The 22236-nt window shown below is 35.2% G+C and overlaps 1 protein-coding gene across 14 annotated transcripts in view; it reads right to left on the reverse strand.

Moving 5' to 3' along the window:
• ENTREP2 (endosomal transmembrane epsin interactor 2) overlaps positions 1–22236 on the reverse strand; it is a 157612-nt gene that overhangs the window by 60354 nt on the left and 75022 nt on the right. For 8 of the 14 annotated variants that reach the window (XR_010834270.1, XR_010834269.1, XM_067003950.1 and 5 more), the window contains 3 exons: positions 19826–19936; positions 11460–11503; positions 10070–10201 (listed from right to left, as the gene is read on the reverse strand). The exons of 1 other annotated variant lie outside the window; for it this stretch is intronic. Coding sequence is in view for 11 of the 13 variants with exons in the window: in XM_067003950.1 (XP_066860051.1) it covers positions 10070–10201; positions 11460–11503; positions 19826–19936 (287 nt within the window). In the remaining 2 variants the exon portion in view is untranslated. The remainder of the gene's footprint in view (positions 1–10069; positions 10202–11459; positions 11504–19825; positions 19937–22236) is intronic. 5 more of the 14 variants (XM_067003952.1, XM_067003948.1, XM_067003947.1 and 2 more) reach the window with 2 other exon arrangements.

Consider the following 22236-nt stretch of genomic DNA (forward strand, 5'->3'; position numbering starts at 1 on the left):
AATGGTGTTATGTGCTGACTGGCTTTTTGCCTTCCATTAGTAGGATTCTTATGAAATATGCTGTTACTGAAGAGACAGGCTGAACCTTTAAAATGTGGAGGAATCATTGAGATATTTGGAGAAATAAAGGATATAAATGAAAGAAAAAAGACAATAATTAACAAATAATTTGGACAAATTAGCATGAAGTGCAGAAATTCTTCACTCAGAGGGTGGTGAGGCCCTGGCACAGGCTGCCCAGGGAAGCTGTCCCATCCCCAGCAGTGCCCAAGGCCCGGCTGGATGAGGCTTTGGGCAGTCTGGGCTGGTGGGAGGTGTCCCTGCCCATGGCAGGGGATTGGATCTGGGTGGTCTTTAAGGCCCCTTCCAACCCAAACCATTCTGTGATTTTAAGTGCTATCTAAAACAAAAGGCAGAAATTTTCTTTGAACCACGTCTCGGAATAAACATGGTTTAACTACAGAATTCCATGAAATGTTAGAGAAAGAACTCAATGACATCAACAGAGGCCAAAAAATCACTGTAAGAGCACTATAACCCTAAAAAGCGAGTTAAACAAACCTATTTATCACCAACTAAGGTGTTCAGACTGATCTGACAGATTCTTTTACATATTTAATCAACTGGCTTTGAAAAACTAATTCTGTGTGCATGCTCTTTTCTTCTACTGTGTTTTCTTCAGCACAATAGCTAAAAACTATCTAGTTAAAACTAACTGCTAATTAATAATACCATAATGTGAGTATAGAATAGCCTGTTTTGATTCCATCTTACATGCCAAAAAGAAGCAAAGCTTTCAAACCTTTACTTGAGAAGAACTTGAACATTCCTCCAATGTGAAATAGTTAGGTCTATTAATAGAGCTAGCAGAAGTATTTCAGCCAAAAATGCCATTTTGACATTGCACATATATTTCACTTCATTTTGGCAAGAAACCAAGCTGGAGCTCTCCACCAGACCTAATACGTAGCAATATATCATAGAAGTATTTACGTTTGGGAAGGCTGAACAGAAATGGAAGAGATTCCTCCTGTCCTCCCTCTTGCATACATGCATTAATTCTAATTAAGCTGAAATACCTCCCCTTTGGCGTTACGTCTACTTGTTAAACTGGAAGAGCTTGTGGAATATATTGCTAGTAGTTTGCAGAAAAGCTGAATTTTCTAAACTGGCTGTAAGAAAGTTACTCTGTTCCAAAATTTAACCAACATCAGCATTGTTTTCCCCATGCCACCACAGAATATTTATACCCACCAAGCAGCTTAGGTACAAGAAAAGCCTATGTGCATCAAAAGCAATGAGAAGTTAGGTTTTCTGGTGCTTTCAGGTACACAAGCAGGCATTGCTGGCTATGCAAATAGAATATGTCTATCTACAGTATGTGTCTTTCATTCTTTGCACGTTTCCAGAATTATGAATAGGTAAAATGACTCAGGTGACAGGCTCTGTGAGCTGCAAATGAAAAATCCTGACGTTCTTTCTATCTGGAAGCCCTGAGTATCTGAGCAGGTGGAAGCCACAGTTTGTATTGCTGCGTTCCCTCGAGCGCTGCCAACAGTTATGCAAAATCCAACCACACCATAACAAACAAAATGACAGACCAATATTTTGCAGTGTCATTCTTTTAAAATCCTTAACCATGGCCCTGGAAAGGGATCCCCGATGCCTTTTTTTTGGACATTTTACATGCTATTTGAGCATTCAAAACATGTTTTCTTCAATGCAATCGCTTTTAGACATTAGCTGATGAATGTAAGCTGCCTAAACTATAATCTTTGCAATTATGTGTAATCTACAGACTATGTTAGTGACTACATTGCCCCACCAAGGAATACAGAAAATAACGTTGCTATCTCATCAACCTTCAAAAACTCTTAAGTTTTGAGAAAATACACTCAAAGTCGACTTTAAAAAATGCTTTTTCTTTTACACTCTATATAATCATCTCTAATAAATTTGCTCATATCTCTTGAAAAGAGAGCTAATGAACTGTCAGGCATCCAAAACAGGTACCCACCATATTCCCCCCAAAAGGCTGCACAACTCCTTTTGTCTGGGCCCAACATGAAATTTACCAATTAGGACAAATTTTTATAGGCATTAACACTGAAAATAAATACAATATATTGCAATCTTGTGTCAAGGCCTTCCAGGTTTCATTTGGCATCTAAAAGAGCAGGTGAGTTTTCTGCTATCTCAGTCCAACATATGGGTCATGTTATCTCACGTTCACTGCTGGAAGGGAAATGAACAACCTATTTTCACACTGATGCTGCCAAGGTCTGAGCTAAAAATGGCATCAGCAGTCACTCACATACATGATTTGTTAGACATTATATGCCTACTTACAGCTATCTTTAGGCATTTAAGAAAAGAATTCACATTGGTACATTTCACAGAGTATGTTTTCTCTCCTTAATCATACAGAGTACACCTAAATTTTCTCCCACTGTGGATTACAAAGTAGAGAAAGCTACTTCCCTTCAGTGGGAGACAAGTACAAGTACTTTTGTTCACAGAAATTATACCATCCAAAAAAACACACAAAAAAGAAAAGAAAACAAACAAACAAAAAAAAAACAACAAAAAAGTGTTAAAGTTCTAAGAATTTGACTAGTCACAGACTGCTTGGCAACAACAGCAAGCAGTGACGTTTATGAACGTAATCTCAGAAAGCAATTGCTGATCGTTCTGACACTACATTCCAGTATCCCAAAGGCAGTTCCAGAGGAAACAAAACACCCAAACAGAACAACAACAACAAAAACAATACAGCATCACCTTACTATCATTTATTATAAAGAATTTAGACTTAAAATTCTCATTACTGAACACCTAGGAAGCAGATGATTCCTCTTAAAAACATCTCTATCAAAAAATGAAATGAGGAGGGAACTGATTTGAATGTTGATGCATAGCATTTTGGTGTGGTTAATATCCACCATACATAATTCAGTTGATGCAACAGAAAAGAATCCAATATCATAGCTTTGCTAACAATATTACAGGGCAAAAGCCAGGCTACAATAAGAAACAAACACAGAAAAAGTTCTGTAATTTTTAAAGTAAGAGTCCTTTTAGAGTTGGTAATCTCCTACTGTGATCAACATTGGAGAAGGCTTTAAATTCTACAGATTGAATGACCAAATGCAAAAAGCATTCTGAACTAAGGCTGACTCAGAGAAGTTTACTGAAATCCTTTCAACTATATCTGTGTGCTGAGGATTCCTAAGTGGTCTCCATAACAGGGAATCAGTGAGATCAGACCACACAAAAAACAGTTATGAAACTTCAGTGCCTTACACTGTTAAGCCTCTTCCCCTTTCCTTTAACCACCTCTAGGCACGCAAAATCTTTAGTCTTCTTTGCCACGTCTTTGCCTTTTTCCCATATTCCCTTCCATCACCAGTTTGCAAGTGACTGCTGAGATAAGAAAATGGCAGGGATTTTTTGTGCTTCGTGCGTGACTGAAGGCAAAGGAGGAGACACTGGCAAAAGTGATTGCCTATCAAATTTTATCAAAATGAAGATTAACAGTAGGTAATGATTCAGATAAACTAAAAAAAAAAAAAACACAAGAAAAGCAAACTACACTCAGCAGTGCCACAAGATATCTATTTCCTTTTTTGCTGTAGTCCTAGGAAGAAAACCTACATTTTCAAGTCTACTATTTTTCAGAAAAATTACTACACAAAAATGCACGTTCTCTAAATCTTAGACTTTGCATAAAGCCTATGGAATACATCAGAATAGGAGTTGTATTCCAATACCTGAGTATATTTTTAGATCTGAACTTTGATTTGAAATATTTTTTAATATTTTCTAGTCCAAAAATATCATTGCAGGACTTAATTCAATGAGAACATCATACAAAAAAGAATATACAGTAACACAATGAGAAAGCAATTTGCCCTAAGAACTCATTTTCTTTGTTTTCTATTTAACTGCTGGATGATAAGTCAGTCAGATAATATTAAACTGGAACAGGGAAAAAAAATGGTGATTGATTTATCGCTTTGATAACTCAACTGTAGAAACAATCATTTTACAAAGCAATTTAGAACAGCTGTTAACACACACAATTACCCAACAGAAGCAAAGAAAATCTCTTGCTTGAGATAGAATCCAAAACGGAAGAAAAATGGCAATGACATGAGCCCCACATTACTGGTGGGAGAGGTGGGGGAACTGAGTCATTTATAATCAAAGAACACTCACAGCAAGTGTATTGTTGAAACAGCTGAAATGTTTCCCTTTAAAAAGTAATTTGTACCTCCTATCACAACAAATACAAAGTAAAACTGAAATGCAACCAATTTTGCTCCAATGGTGAATTACATCCATATCTTAGAAAACAAAGGTATAACTGAATTTCTCCCTACTAACTACTGGTTGCCTTCCAGAATCAGATGTAGAGAAGCCATTTTAATCAATCAAGCTGCAATCAGGTTGTAATACGTGTAATAGTACAGGTATTCAAAATTAAGAACAAAACATCAATGCAATTTTTTAGGGCTGGAAGGGAAATACCACTTGACTGACAGCAATCTGCATACAAATCTGGTCAGTAAGTTAAATTTCTAAATAACTTTGCTTCCATACATACAATATGTCCAAACTCATAGCAAGAAAAAAGCAGTAAGATGCACTAACCTTTTGAATGAGTGTTCCACCTTGGCTGTGTATACTTTATTCATCAAATGCATAACACAGCAAGTCGTAAGAGAAAAAGTTTCACTGAAACTCCCTTTTGATATGCAACTATCTAGCACAAACCACTGTTTTTAGGGGCTTGTCAAGAAGATGTTGATCACACCAAAGGACTATAGTGTAAACTCAATATAATTATATACTTCAGCATAATTTAATTGTTATTTGGGAAAATAACCAATTGCCTTGCTTAATCCATCTCATTTTAACGAACTATTGCAGGAGCTCCGTAATTCCTCTTATATACCCATTAAATACAGAATAAATATCAAGTAAACCCAAACAAGAACCTCTGGATGCCTTCACAACTCAACTCAGCTGCAGACTTTGGTAAATATTATATCAATCCCTTGCCTCTTCATCATATCATAGCAATGAACTGTACTTTCAGTTATGTACATGAATACCAAACCAGGGAATTTAACATTCAAAATGCAAATATATCACACAGACAAAGCAATATTACCACAAGTACTTGTTTTTTCTGTCAAATATTATATGGGAAGTTATCCAGCTGTGCTGCTTACAGATAATTAAGAACTTGTATTTAAATCTACCTAGCTGTAGAAGGAAACAAAGAACAGCTTTTTGTACCCACTTAACTTCTTTCTCTCCATGTTTATTTACAACATTTTAAATAGTACTATTCTTTGTGAACTGAGTTACTCACGCCCACATTACAAAAAATAAGTCATATAGCACAAAGCCAGTACTGGTTAAGTGTTCTAACCTGTACAACAGTATTGAACTGGCAACTTTCTATTGAACTTTACAAAACACTCCCATTTTGCTGGCCCAAAAGATCATTTTCCTGTGGAAATAAAAGGTTCGTAGTTTTGGAGGCTCTTAAGTCCCATGAACTTTTGAGAGCTTGGTCAATAAACAATACAAGGAGTGAAAACAGCTTGCCAATGTGTAAGAAGTACACTTTGTAATCAGTGGTCCTGAACACATGGATCTTAACACCTACACTGATCAAAGGCTAAAACCAGCTTCACTTCTGCAATTCTTTGAAGATGATTTCTTTTCTCCTTGATTGACTTCAATTATGGTGCTACATTTCTTCTACCACTATAACCTGAAAAGAGATAATGAGCAGGAAAGCTTCTTCACCCATGAAATTAGTCTGTGTGTACCTCTCTTATTTGTAAATTCGAGGACAACAATTCCTCTAACTCAAACCATAACTTCAGTTGTTCTAGCTGGATATGTTTGAAAAACAGTAGGAAAAATAGCTGCTCTAAGACTAGAAAGACAGTCTTTACTTACAAAGAATCAATTCAGAACCATGAATGAAAATCATTCACATGCACATTAAACTATAAATGAAGAAATGGCCAATGCTTCATGAAATAGATGTATGGTATTAAGGTATCATATTGTTACTACTTTGCATGAGTCTAAAGTATTTACTATATTTTTAGAAAACAGTGCACAGCTACTTAAAAATAAACTCAAAAATGTCTGTGCTGCTTGGCAAGGAGTTTGCATAACCTTCATCAACTCAGGTATCTACGTTAAAGGCAGTACTGGTGATTTATTAGGGAGATACTACTGAAAGACTAAGGTTCCATAAATTAATCAAACAAGCAAACAATAAACAGATTTCAGCAATTCAAAAAAGGCAGCTTTTCAGCTGTGAGAGAAGTTCACAACATATTCACTCATTTTCTAAGCTAGGAACAGAAATATGCATGAAGGAAAAATAGGAGTAGACTGTCTGTTACACAATTGTTATTTACAACTTGTGAATACTTGTTGCTCCACTATTCAACATACAAAGCAAACACTGAATTGTTCTATTTTTGATGTATTTTTATACCTACTATTAACTATTACTACACCCTGAGCATACTGAGTATTTTCATTTACCTGTTAAAGAACTTGAAACAATTCCAGCATTTAAAAAAATCTTGTCTTAGAGGAAATTATTTATTCTTCACTAAGCTTTACCCAATTTCAAATAGATTAGAAAGTCTTTTAGGGAAGTCATTTTGCTTCAGTTCAGCAAAATTAAATAGCTTGCATTTGGTCATAAAGAGAATCAGAGGAGCATCAGAGAGGATAAGCCTGTTCTCCTAACTCAAAAGAATATTTTAGGAGTCATCCTCCTCTGTCATGGAAGTGAAAGCATGCTGTTCTGAATGGCAAAAAATTAAACATATGGTTAGGCTTGGTCAGCAGAAAAAGCAGTAAAAATAAATTTAGATTCAAAGATGATGAAACATTCACACAGAAAACTGCAAGAATCCTAAATTATACAAATCCCTAATAACGATGCTAATGAATGCAATCAGTACCCTTAAAAAGACTTTTACTATTTATATTGCACTTGAATTTCAGCAGTTCTGAAACAAGTATTTGTGCTGAAAATAGAGGTGGAAACAGCTTACCCCTAGCCTGCATAGTCAAAACCCCATGCTATAGATGTACTTAAGTAAAATAGAAAGTAAATATTTATATATAATCATAATTTAGCATATACGACTGCATGTATTCTGGGCTGTGTAAGCTGTTAAAGTAATTAAAAATACCCTACTAAATCATTACAACATCAAAGCCGCATAACATTCTGCTCTTACATGCAAATATCATGCAGTAATAATACATTACAATGATTCCATCTTCTATGTCTACCTTCATCATCTCAAAGCAAAAGTTTAAGAAGATAAGCTTTGTTGCTTGCATGCTTTTAATAAGTCCAAGATATTTTCAGTTTAAAAGGAAGGAATAATTTCCACAGATGAAGGCTTGCAGGAAAATTCAGTCTCATACTGAAAGCTTGCACCTAGTTTTAGCTCATTCTAATTTAAAATTCAGAATTATGTGATTGTTCTTTGGTAAAATAATATTCAACAGGATAATACCGTGTAATTAATGTTACAAGAAAAACTCAGTTCCCCAAAATTCTGCTTACAAACCAACAGATGGTCAATACAGACTAACACGCCAGCATTTTATCCTATTCAGTGGTAACACTTAATAAAAAAAAAAAGATATCATTCGTACCTGTTTCATCTTGAAACATATTTAGGACTTAGGACTTTGCCTGAGGTACAATCAGCAATGTAATCCAGAGATGCTACCAGTTTTATAACTAGGTCAGCGTGCTCTTGCTCACATGCAGGCAAGCACATGTCTATCTACAGATTTACTCTCCTGCATTTTTTCTGGTTTTACTTGAATAAAAGCCAGTTTGCACAAATATCAGATATATAGGATAACAGAGAGACATTCAAGAAAGTCTAGAGAGACTAACAGGGAACAAGATCAGACATCCAATATGTGTGCAACTGTTCTGTTCACACTGGAGCTCCTATAGTTGCCAGCACCAAAAAAAAAAAAGAGATTACTTCATGGAAATGAGATATCCCCCAGACTTAATAAAGAGGAAGAGAATAAAACTTACATAGCATTATATACAGAGGTGTATACTCTTAATTCTGGTATTCTACCCTTTCTCTTCCCCAGCACCCCAAACAATAACCACAATTGACCTTTTGGTTCAAAAATGTGTTCTCTCAAAAATCACATAGTAGTCGTTAATTGCAATTAAATTAAGCAAGCTTTATCATTGTCAGTTTTCTACTGAATTAGCTGTTTGTTTTTTTTTGTTGGTTTTGTTTTCCTCCTTATGTGCATAGTAGGATGTTGTTCTTAAATTTGCCAGGAATACAGAGCTCTCAAATCCAAACAGAAAACAAATGCAGAATTAAAACTGAAAAAGATTTAAGAAACATTATGAGAGAAGTTATTTTCATAATTATCCTCTTAACTGAAAAATTCTGAACATAATTAATGCTGCACTAAGATTATACTCATAGGAACTCCTGGTTTTAATTCAGTCCTTCTGCTAGTGCAAGCAGATGTCACCAGTTCCTTTTTACAAATTCATTCCTTTTAGAAACTTTACTCTTATTTCCAGCATATGTAATTTCTACCCACTTCATATGCTGACAATGTCCTCTAAGATAAACAGTTGTTTTCTCTATTATTAAAGTTGACTCTGCAGACATATGTACAGCTAGTAAACATATGCTCTATCAATTTTTGTTTTTATAGGATCAACAAGTGAGCTTTTTCTGTAAGATAACTTCAATGTTTAATAGTTGCAAAAATGTGAAGACTGATCATCTTTCTTGTAAAAGTCAAGGTACTACCTTTAACTTTTCTTTAGAATTGCATCACTGAATACAGTCCTGCATTTAGCATTCCAAATGGTAGTAAATTATTATTATTCTTTGACCAGCAACATTAAGTTTTTGCTTCTTTGTCGATTACTAAATGAAATGAAAGTAAATGCTACCCAAATGGTTTTTGCCCTCCCGTCATCTTCATTAAAACCTGAGGCAGAGTTCTTACTGAATTTTGGTGCCATACCAAATTATTTTTAACTCCTACCTGATCTTTACTACTTGCTAAATCTTTTTCTTGTCTCTTTTTCTTAATATAGCTGAAAAACATTTAGCTGCTTATTATTACACTTTTTGCAGGACTTATACCTGTCCTGAACTAAAATACAGCTTCTAATATCAATATAACTTTGAATTTTCAGGCCTCATTCTTTAGTCTAAATCCCTAAGCTCCTTATTACACTGAGTTTCACCACTTTATTCCACTGTATTCTACTAACTTCATTAAAATTTATAATTTGAAATTGAGAGCCACAGATGCAGACTTAGTTCTGTTGACCATTAAATTACACCTAAAATGAATCAACATCTGTACCTCGGTTTAGGGTTCTTTTCTCTGACCAATTCTTTCATAGATTACTTACTGTTTTCCAAACCAATGTAACACCATGTCTTGCTTGTTTGGTTACAATGCATGAAGAAATATGTATGCAATTACATTGTGATATAATTGAATCATAAAATATTATTATTATTTCCTGTCCATTCTTAAACTGGGTAGTTTTAAGACAAAACATTAGAGGATTTAAACTACTATCAACATTACACAGCAGTTTATAAGCATGCTTCCAGCACCATCTCAAATGAACACTTACCATTCTCTCCCAGCTAGAAAAGATTCTAGCTTTCTTGAACAGTAACAAGAAAGATAACTGTCCTTGTACCTCCTAATATCAATCATAACAAATAATAGCCTGTTTCTTAAGTAAGCTCTAACAAAATCATTGTGCATACAAATACAGATACAGACAGTGTAACATAAAATGTAAACCACAAAACACAGAAGTACTACATTCTGTTGGATGAAGTTTAATTTTTTTTTTTTCACCTAAGAGCATACAAACACCAGGAACGCCACCAGCTACTCCTTTTACCACCCACTTTTGTCTTCCTACATACTTACTATTTAAAATTAAAATATACTGTTAATTCTTCTCATAACGCACCTTTAGGGTCAACCTCACAACATTACATTCCTGTAGAGGGTTCAGTTTCAGTGTTTCTCCAAGGTTACTACAACCTGATGTTTGATGTTGCATTTCACAGCAAACACAGACGCCATCACTGTCAAATTTAATCTGGGGAGGAAAAAAAAAAATATAGCAAGCATAAGTAAACAAAAAACACTTTCAAACAATTATATTTACACTGATTGTGACAATAATAACTACTAAATACCAATTGCTATTCCTTCGCTTATTTTATGATAATTCCTCCGAAAGAGAATGCCTTCCATTGGCTAATAGAACCTATAAGAACAGGTAAAATACAAAGAGTATACAACACTGAACAAGAGCGAGTGTTATCTTTTTCAAGAGTCAAAGTGAGACATAAATGTTTGCTTTACAGAGGCAGATGAAAGCAGTGTAACTCAACTGAATAAACATGAAATCATACCCAATGGGGAAAGACAAAAAACAAGCAAAAACAAAGTAAGAAAAGTACATGACATGGTCATGGTCACACATATAACATGTACTTACACGTACATACAGAAATAATTACGCTAGAAAACATGACATACACTTGAGAAGTGAGAAAACAACATTAAGAAATAGTGGAGAAAATAAGCAGTAATATCTAATCTCATGTACTTTTACTTTGGTAAAGGTTTGCTCTCTATTTTCCTAATTTTCGTTTGTTTTGAATGCAGTAAGCTTTCAAAGACTTTACATTTTAAAAAGCACTAGGCTTTTTGCTCTTTATAGACTTTCATTAGAGCAGACCTTGTTAAGAATATGGAACCCGATCATTCTTAAAGAATATATATAAACTTAAAAATACTGTGATTTTAAAATAATTCCATTCTGCTCAATAAGAACTAATTCTGATTTCCACACTTAAAAAAAAGACAAAGAAAGAACAGCATCTATTTTTCTGCTTCCTTCCAACAAAGAGTTTTAAGCCAAAATTTAACTTCATAAATGTTTTTTTCCTAGCCTGCTAACATGAACTGCTATTGCCTTAATTTTCTCAATTCAGTATTTCTACGCTTTCTCCATTCCCATTTTTGCAGCTTATTTAAAGGAGATAGCGGGACATACCCTACTTCTCCAGGTCATTAGTTGCAATTCTGTCTAGGTTAGTACTGAGAAAAGGAACTCATATCACACGGGAGTTCCTTGACCTATGAGTTTGGCAGATCCCAGGTTTCCATACTCCAATAATCAGTAGTAGTAAGAATGACCCCCATGAGAAATTTCCATGGCTCTCCATGTAAAGAATAATAGACTCAAGGTGGCATTCAGTCATCCTGAATCACTCCTGTATTCCTCCAAATAAAGATGGAAGCACAATAGCTGGGTGCTAAGAGATCTGAACCACCATACTACTTACTCTCTTGCAAGGCAAATGTATTTTAAAATTTCCAGACACAAATCCTGCAAAAAAAAAATCCTAATGAAAACATGCATTTATTGTTCTTAATTCAGATCATTCTTTATGGTGTTGTCAATTTTTTGAACAAAGAAAATCCAATATAAGCTTTCCCCGTACCTCATATAGACTTGTATGTAGAATCATTTCTACACAAGTTTTTCTTGCTGCTCAAGAACTTGAAGAATATTAAAATTGTTCATATACTCTTAATAGCTACCTACATAAACATTTAATTTTTATTGCCATCCCTATCAGACTTATTTAGTACTCTGTTTTGATGACCAGCACAGCGGTTGGAAGAACAGAGTCCATTAAAAATGAGCAAGCTTTACCAGATGAGATGCAGATGACTTAATGCTTGCCACATAGAGTAATGAAGCCATGTTCAGAGCAGAAAGTTGGCTTCAAGTCCTGAGAGTCCTGACTGCCCTCCAGCCAGTATAATTATTAAAAAGGATTTTAAAAAATCTGGGTACATAAATTAGACCATTCCCCACATATTTGAAAGCAGCACTAGAAATATTTCTCTATGGCAACTCACACTGACTGGTCACACCCTGACACACAGACTTTGTAAAACAAATACAGAAGAACATATAGTTTGAGTACCTTCATAAAAGTTGTGCTGTTTATTTCCAATCAGCATACAATTTAATTCAGAAAGCTGCTTTAAAAATTTCAGACATTTTTTTTTCCTCTTCAATTCCTGACAGTTGTTAATACTCTCTTAAAATACTTTTTAAAAATCAAAAGACAAGAATAAAACCGAACTATGGTTTATAATCAGACAACCTCAGCTCCTCAAATCAATGGAAAATACAAAATATGAAATGCCACTGGGGAGGTCTTGCTCTTGAACCCCTCAGGGATTGTTAGAAATGGTGCCAACTGTTAGATAATTGCTACAACAGAAGTTTGAAACTTGCACCTTTAATTTAGAGCTGCATCAAAGTGAGCAGTCAGAATGCTACAGCATACCTGCTCCATCAGCACCAGGTACACAGCAAATGAATATAGTCTTCAGCTGCTAAAAAAAGTTTTTATAACAAGGAAAAGGAACTTCAGACAAAGCTACCTACTGCTACAACATTTATTGCTCTGATCCACGCCGTCCCTGTTCAAGGAAAGATAGTCACTGGCTTAAGGTGAAATACATTTGATATTTCTGATATGAAATTCAGATCGTAGGTCTACTTTTTAACTCATGTAACGAACTGGCATCACATAAAAGAAGGCTAAAACCAGAAATAGCTGCTTGGTTAAAATCCCTTACCTCTGAGAGATTCTCAATTAACTCGAAAGATGTTCTGTAACTTTATACTGCCTGGAAACTCTCCCTTTAATTCAGTTCTTAAACAGAGTTAAGTTTATTGTTTACATGAAAGCTCTTGCAAAACATCAGGAAGTCTTCTTGAAAAACATAGCATAGTCAAAATACTTTGATTTGCAACCAGACTGCAAAACAAAATCCTCTTTCAATACACATACATTTTGGAGAGCTTTTAACAATTTGTCCTACTGTACACCTTTTCCTTCAAGTATGTTTGAGGTGACATCTTTGCTAACTTTTGTCCTGTAATGGGGAGCAGTACTGAAGGCTGAGCATGCCATCACATTTGTGCTTAAAGCACTGCAGCAGCCAAAAGCAGTCTTGAGCCCTCTTGCTCCAGATTGCTCATCCCTGCCCTACTGCTGCGTTCACACTTGTGTAGACAGGACCAGGAATTCATACAGCTATCCTGTGATCTAAACATTGTCAGAACTTTTCTTTTTTGCGAGGGAGTGGCTTATTCTTAGTCCAAGCTAGACCTCCAATCCCATCCAGTGTATGGGTTCAGAAATCCATAGAAGCACAAACAATAGCACTACATCAGTACAGGGAGGAGAGTTGGGATTCCCTCTTCCAGCTGCAAGGCTGCTGTTTCCTAGCCTCAGACACAACTACATTAGCAACTATCAGCAGTGCCTCCAAACCTGTGTTCTTACCCCTCTCTTTGCTGTGTTTAAATCCTTTTTCTTTTTTGGCTGGCAGAGACCAAGAATATAGCACCATTCACTCCACCCTGCGTACACAGCCCCCACCAGTTATCCTCCATACGTTTGTAGTCCATTTCCCAATCCTTACTTGTGTTAGCAAGCATAATGTCAGTAATCTCAGTGTATTTTGTGTTCTTTCATGCTTGGGACAGTTGCACAGTACACCCTCATCCAAACCATATGCAAAATTTCAAACATCAGCCTGAGCTGCCGACATACAGGAATTGTCTTTTAAGTTTATTTAATCTTGCCAAAAATCAGTACAGCTACTTTGAAAGTGACCAAAACCATTAAAATCTGATTTTTACATTGAAGAGGATCAGAAAAAAAAAAAGAGGATCCTCCAGCAATGTAGAGAACTTCAGACTTATTGAGTACACACACTGGTGAGCGTGTGCACACAAAATCCCCTATACCACAATAATATAAAAAAATGTGCATAGACAAGACTTTTTTTCATCTGTATCAATTCATCGAATTCTGTCTACGTATTAAAGGTGTCTTAACAAAGAAATTCTGAGTGCACGTGCACTCAGAAGTAAGGCAAAAAGAGAGAGTTAGGGATGAAGTAATGGCATCACTTTGCATTGTAGCCTTCCTCTAGCACAAATGTAAACCTTCTGGTAAAGGTAGGAGATTTCACCTTCTCTCCAAAGCATACTTTTTTTTTTTTTTTTTGGGGTGGTAGTGGTGGTGTCCTAAGAACAGCATGACAAAAATTCAAAACAAAATATAAAAGTTCAAAGTTGAAAACACCACAGTAAACTGCAAGAAAGCCATGCTGGTATGATTATGGGAAGGAACTTTTCATCTTTGTAGCAGCTTATGCAAAGAGAAAAAGGATTCATTATGGGAGAAAATAAAGAGGTAGGGAAATATCAAAAGAAAAATCTGACAGGTGCCTAAGAATGAAAAACCCACAACCACCAGTATATATTTGGATGGGTTTTTAAAAACTATTTTTCAATATGCACAGATTTGAACATAGCTACAGCACAAAATGAAATACAAAGAAACCTCAGTTCTGGAACTGGCTTACGCCATTCATCTTACATCAAGTTGTGCTTCCTTTGTTTTTCCGTTCTCCATTTATTCCAATTAAACATAATTCAGGGGAAAAGGAGCCTTCCTGTCTATGTTTCTAGAACCACAAGCCAATTTCAGCGTGTATAACTGAAAAATACATTATAAGCAACCTCTCCATAAAAAGATAGGCACTATCACTACTTTTCTGAATTATAAGCAGATGTGAGTTTGATTAAAACTAGAACGTTTATTTTTTAAATGACTAAGTGACTTACAATACAGCAGGTACAGCAAATAAAGACAAATAAAGACTAAGAAATAAAACCAGCAAAATTCTCTTGTGCCACTGTAGATCATAAATTAAAATATACAAACTGCTATACCCTATTATACTGAACATAATTTTTAGAGATTAAGTATTTGAAAGAGAATTTCGTAGGACAGAAATGTTGTTTCTCATACACACTTTAATGAACACCTTGAGTGTGTAACTGCTCTGTACACATCCTGCTTCCACTGACTTACAGCAGCAGCTTGAGATTTTGGCTGTAGTATTTACAGCTAATCATGGATCAAAAAGTCCAGTTAAGTTTTTGTAACAAGACATTGAAGCTACATGTATTTTTTTGTCCCTCGGTGTTGAATGTTGATGAGCTGCAGGATAAAGATCACAAATACTAAATTCACAGATTTTACATTCAAAATGCTAACATAACTGTGAGCACATTTTTCATCTTCACACAAAACTATGCATTATGGAACCTACAAAAAATCCCCAATGTTTAAAGCAAAACAAGACCCTTCTCTCATTCTTTGTCTTCATAAAACTACTCTACATGTGAAATGCGTCTGAATTTAAACACCTCGATACAGGAGATTGTATTATCATGTTTTTAAAGCTATACACACATTCCCCCAAATGTGACAAAAAATTCCTTTTGAAAAAAATGAGCATAAATGGGTTTGACAGAAACATTAAAGTTAACACAGAAAGAAGAGCAACTATTTGTCTCATGCACTGAAACTGCAGTACTTGCCAGTACATTTTCCTGACAAGGACAAAATTTATTTTACTGCTTTGTTACTTCCTCGTTGGTTGTCTTTTAGGGTATTGATTCTGAATTTTACTTTTGTAGCGTACTGTGCTTGGAAATTCATTCACTTATTTCTGTCGGGTACATTTTACAAAGGACGTTAACTTCATCTCAAAAAACACATCTACAAAAGCTGAATTTCGTCTCAGAGAGCTGCGTCACTCTAAATTTGTATCCTAGAAGGCAGCCACAGGATTCAGAGTTATGGTAATGTACACCCAGTCACACAGTGCAGGAATTAACATGAAATACAAGCTTAGGACAAGCTGCTAAAAATGGTATTTTTCCTTTTTGAGTGACAAACATTAATAACTATACATGCTCAACACAAAACATTACCAAATTCTAAGTCAAATTCTGCCTTTAATCATAAAGCAGTGGTGTTCATTAGTGTCTCCCTGGGGGTGGTCTTTAAGAAGAGAACACCAGAATTTCTTACATATGAGCATTTCAACATTGTGATTCAATTCACGTGCAAGTCCACAATCTGATTGAAATATGACTTTTGTTAAGGAAAATCTAAGAAGTAAGGCATGGGCAGAAGAAACTCTCCATATTGAAACAACTGCGATATGATAAACAGTCACAGTGAAATTAGCTGCCCTTATCAGCAACTAGACCATACGGTGCAAAGCTAGTTAGCATTTCATCATGCTCTCAACTTTGAAACGTGCAGTTTCAACATTTGTTTTATCTTCTTTTGCCAGCTCAGCATTCCACCAGTCCAGAGGAAAACCTATAGCAGGAATGAAAAGCTGAGGGAAGTACAAATAAAAAGTAACCGTTCCATTTTTAATTCAGTAGCTGAGTGCACCAGCTTTGGAAAAAATGGACTATTTGCAAAATGCTTGCTTGAGTGATAATATTCCATTAGCCTGGAGAAAGAAGCAAAGGTTTCCCTTGAATTCTTCCACAAGGGTACACATGGGGCCTTCTGATGAAGTCCTTACGTGCCCACCCACTACACCTCCTAATCCCAGAATCCCTACCCAAAGGCAAAGCCTACTTCCATCCACTTTCCAACTGTCTCTCTGCCTACCCACTGAAAGCACTTGTTTGATACCACTCCGTTCCCTGACTGCTTATTAGCACAGGACAAGGGAAGGCAAAACAAATGAGGGAAGAGAGAGGAAAACACACAGAAAATTCCAAGGCTACTTGAAAATTCAGATCAAATAATGAAAATCACTGAATCTAGAATGTTTTGAAATCGCATTAAATTCCAAAGTGGAAATCATCACGTATAACTAGAACACAATTCTTTCAAAAAGGTTGAAAAAAGAAAAGAAAATCAACCTTATCTGAAATAAATTTAGTCATTTTTGTTTTTATCAATAATCCAAGAATTCAGCTGTTTGCAGAACTCAGTCACTGCTTACTTCTACAGCAGCAGACTTCACATAGAGGCTGTGATCCTGACCAAATTTGAATCAGAGACACAGGGTTCATAATCAGAACAGAGAGCACTGAAGAGAACATTTAATACTAAAGACTTCCTATTGACTCTGGTATTTTTTTTTCTCGGTTGTAAGCATTTACCCACTGGTTGGAGCTAGTGCCTTCTTTGTCTACAGATGTGCTAATTAAGCAGAACTTATTTCAATTTTCTGTCCTTGCAATGCCGCCTTTTTGATTCTCATTAACCCAATTTTATTCCATAAAGGATGTTGACAAATACTACACATTGCAAATGCCTGCTCATCTCAAAAAAATAGCAAGTAACTCTCTCTCTGTATATATATAAACTTTCTTCCCCTCCTCTGCCAAATTGTTAAACAACAGTTTCTTCTATTTCAGAATAAAGCAAGAGAAAAAAAAAGTATTAAGCATAAAAGCTGTATATTTCTAAATACTCTCAAAGTCACCAGAAAACTTGGGTTAAACCCCTGTTCCAAGATTACACACTCCATCATCTTGGATCTCCTGTGCTGTATCTTGAATTAAAACATGTCAAGTAAGAGCATAAAGTTTTGACATGTATGCCCTATAAAACAATCGTGCACTAAAGAGATGAAATAGCACAACAGCGTCTCCTTCAAGCTGGTAATAAACAAATACTTCATACATTCTCTTTACGTACAATAAACTCTCCCACTGATCTGAACGGTAGCTATCCTATGGTTAAGTGTACTCCCCTTAAACACTTGGACAGAAAATGACTGTCACTGGAAGCCTCTTAAAGAAACAAACTGGAATGAGCAGAAGCCTGTTCTTCAGGCATTAGCAATAGAAGTAACAACATTCAAATTCAGCACAGAGAAGGACTAATCAATTTTTCATAATAAAGGAAGTAATTATCACAGCATTTTGCTACTTTTCCCCAAACACTCACCTGTACTTGAATACTTCTGAAGTGCTATAATTAAAATATAATTTAGAAATTAAATGGTGATAAGCTTGGAATCATCACTGAACACCACCTTATCACTGAGCACCAGTGAATACATTCCAACCCGCTTTGTTTTGAAGACCTGTGCATTTAACTGGTTAGCTGGTGTGCATGGTCAGTGCATTGCCGCAGCTGGAACAACCAGCAGTCCAAGAGAGTCAGAGTCATGCCTAGCCCTGTTTGTAGACAGCTGCCTAAAAGAACTAGAAAAGCAGGCATATGCAATGAGCAGGACCCGTGCTTGCATGCACTAAGCCACAGCAGCACAAACAGCACTCTCCTTGATACGTGAATTCCTCTCCATCTGGTATGGAATTTGCTCTTTGAAGTCTATTCACACAACTTACTGGACATCTGTCAAACCCATGTCGGCTTGGAGTTGAACGATTCTACGCAAGTTCAGATGGACCCCTTCAGCCAAAAAAAAATTGTTATATATATATATGTGTGTGTGTGTGTGCATATGTGTGTATATATATATGGGCTGTACCCATCTGGTTCTGCAAAGCCTTTCTTTACCCTAATCACAGCTGGAAATCACAAACACCATAGAAAGCTTCGCTCATTTATGGAGTTGCAGACATACCCTTTCGAAACAGGATGGGTGATAGGAACACAGGCTTAAAAACTGACTAAACAAGATGAAGGCATGTGACAGGTTACACCCAAATGATTTTCTGTTCTGCCTTTTTCATATGCCTTTCTAAATATTTGCTGAAATTGTATTATTTTTACTTATTTTTATTGAATACATTGTGTTCAAATGGATGCCTGAAGGATTTTATTAGACAGAAAGAAAGGGGAAAACAATGGCTGAAAAAAAAAAAAAAGAGGTGCAGAAGCATTTTGTGGTGATATTAGAGGTGAAAATTACTTTTCTCTTTATCATTCAAATCAACTTTTTGGGGCGTGCCCAAAGGACACAAGCCAATACAGGCAAATGCTCATGTATCCCTAATACTTAACGAATTCTGTGAATGCGGACTCATGCAGTTTAGATACTGCGATTGATCTACTGTCAGCTAGATTACACTAAAAAGAGCACTGATGCATGTCCATAAACATTCTTGAGCCCATTTGTCATTCTTACAACTTAATATCATTTGTCTCCTCAATTTATGACAAAGAAAGTAATCATTGTTTTACTATTCACTTTATATTAGAGATTTTCAGCAGGAGTTTAGTTCTATAGACTTGTTTGTTAGTTGAAATCAGAAACTATTTTAGAGTTCAGCATATATGCACACTCCTCCCAAAATAAAAACATAAAGAACTTAGGTATACCATACCTTTTTAACAATTCAGAGCATGCCATATCATTGTAAATTTTTGTTTTAATTCTGTATTTTATTTAACATACATTTGCATTAGAAATTATAAAAGAATTGCTTTAGGTTGGCCAAAAAAATGTACGCATACTAAAACATTACTATCAGCACGTCTATGAAATACATTGGCTGTGGAAGTAGACACTGGATGAAATCCTGACACTGCTAACATCAAATGGTAATCACTGCACTGCTTTGGTGTGGTCTGTATTTCACCTATTCTGTTTCCAACATAATGCTAAGAAGCAAGTCTTTTAAGTGACACGATATTGTAAATATGCTAGCACTCTAATTCTCAAACTTTTCCCAACACGATTTATCACGTAAGGGCTATAGATGGCTCTATGAAATGCGTACTGTTTGGAAATTGAAGCAATGTGTGTATAAAATGCAAACAAATGAAAAAATCTATTGCCCTTTTTTAGTAGAGACTTGTTTTTTATTACTCACCAACTGACATCCTTCCAGGGACTTTACCAGCTGAGCATTCTGACACGAGAGAATGGAACCAGCCAAGTTCAGCATTACGCACACTGCAGACAGCAGCATGAAAAAGGTTATCTGGAAGAAAATAAAACAAAACAAAAAACAACAAAAAAAAAAGCCTATTGATTATTCACTGCAGGAGGGAAGCAGAAAAAAATAATTATTTATACGTTCAAGAACTTCCATCCTAGCATACAATTACATGGATGATTACATGGATTTTATATAATCTGAAGAAGAAAGTAGAATATTATTTAATCTTAAAACATCCTGATTTTCATACTATAAGAAGCAGCAAAAGTAGATTTGACTATCATTTATTTCCCTTCAGCCACTTCAAAATAATCCATTTATCTCCTACATTTGTCACATATCATGAAAATTTATTTTTATTAATTAGCATGATTTGCAAAAATTATTTTTATAATCAAAAGTAGTCTTAAAACAATTTAATTCCTTTTTGATGAGAAAATGAATATCTTAAAGAGGAAAAGGATCTGTGAATATCATAAATCATGAGTTTGTGAAAACTGGAAAAAAGTGAATAAGATTCTCAATATGTAAGTACTTGTTTTTTAAACAACTGCAATTCAAACAACATCTACCATATCAACTACCCATTGTGTTAATGACTCCTTCCCCCTCTTTTCAAAATATGTAAAAACAATCATTAACTTGATTGCACCAGCTTAACTATCATTTTATTGCTTTAAACACAAAAAACACTAGCCCAGTATGAGCAGACATAAACCTCAGTATGTGGGGAACTCAATATGCAGGGAAATTGAAAGGCACAAGCAGGAAGGGTACAAGAACAAATGTACTCAGTACGGGGCCTTCTTAAATATTCAGTGCTCACATTGCCATGTAACACTTAGACTCCTATTCAGTTATCTGAAATTAGTAAAAATAAATGTTAGGAATTTTTTTTTCCCCTGTGCACAAATCCATAGTTGCACAAGCTTTCTGATCACTGTTCTCACAAGATGTTAGTTTCCAACAAATGCATATGCTACTAATACTTTTGGCAGTCTTTGACCCAAAAATGGTTGGATTTTTTTCCGTGTTTTTCAAGTGAAGAACAAGAACTCAAATCATTGCCCTCTTCAGCAACCTAAGCCCTACTTAACAGGATAATTCACAATTAATGCACTTAAGGGTTGATGAAGTTATATCTTCATTGCCTATTTTGAATGAAAACAAGATTTACTTCAAGTATTTTATTTTTACAATCGAGTACTCTTATACTGTGCGTATGAAGAAGAATCTGTGTCAAATCACTGTCAAAGACAAAGCTTCTAGAATACAATACATATTGCTACCATATAATAACAGGCAACTAGATAACATCCGTCTCTGTTTATACACTGTGACATACACAGAGAAACAGTCATCCCACATTAGTAGCATAAAATTTGCAGTAGCGAATACCTTGAAGACTCAAAATTTGATATATCATCTTATTTTATAATTTTTGTATTTTTAATCATTGTAACCCATTAGTTTTATTCACTTTTGCTACTACAGGCAAGAAAATAATATCCATGATAGGGTGACAGTTTTAAAAATATTTAGCTTACAAACACACCAAACACGATTCTTCACTCATCTCAGTTCTCCTGTTTTAGGGGCTGTTATCCTAACAGAAATCCAGCTTTCTAAATGATGTTCACTGCAAGAACTATGTTCTTTCTCTTTAACCCAAATACAAAAGTACTACCAGTGCTCATTTTTCAAAATTAAACAAAAAGAATGTATCATTAATACAGCGCTTTGTACATCTCAAGTTTAGTAAAAGGTGGTATTCTCAACATAGTAATTTAAAAACTAGTTTAAAACTGACTTCTCTCCTTTGTCTGCTGATGTACAACTCCATGGATTCTGTTTTCTGTACTATATGCATTCATATTGATTTTTCTGTTCAGGTTAATTTGTACTGCTTTACAGCATCTCTCTAGGATAAAGTACCATTTTATCTAGACTATCCTTTAAAAGTATCTTGATTTTTGATTTCCATTCTGACTTTTTTCTTCTTATACTTGGTCACACAATGGTAACCACAGGAAGTAAATATGAAACTAGACTAGAACCTTCAATTAGATACTTGATCATTTATATCTGAGCAATAGGTAAAGCTAATCTAGATCACAGAAAATAGCCCTTAATAATGAATAAGTACTTGTTATTACTATGTGCCCTGCTATGACACATACATGAATAGCAAAATGACTTATTAAGTTCCTTTAATATAAGCATTTCTAATATTTAATCATCTTTCAGATTGAAAGCAAACAGCTATGATTTAGAGTACTGTAAATCTGGACTTAACTCAAAGGCTTTAGTTTCTGATAATACTGATCAGCTGGTATTGCAAA

This window comes from Anser cygnoides, chromosome 11 (assembly GCF_040182565.1).
Source record: "Anser cygnoides isolate HZ-2024a breed goose chromosome 11, Taihu_goose_T2T_genome, whole genome shotgun sequence".
In the NCBI taxonomy this organism is placed as follows: domain Eukaryota; kingdom Metazoa; phylum Chordata; class Aves; order Anseriformes; family Anatidae; genus Anser; species Anser cygnoides.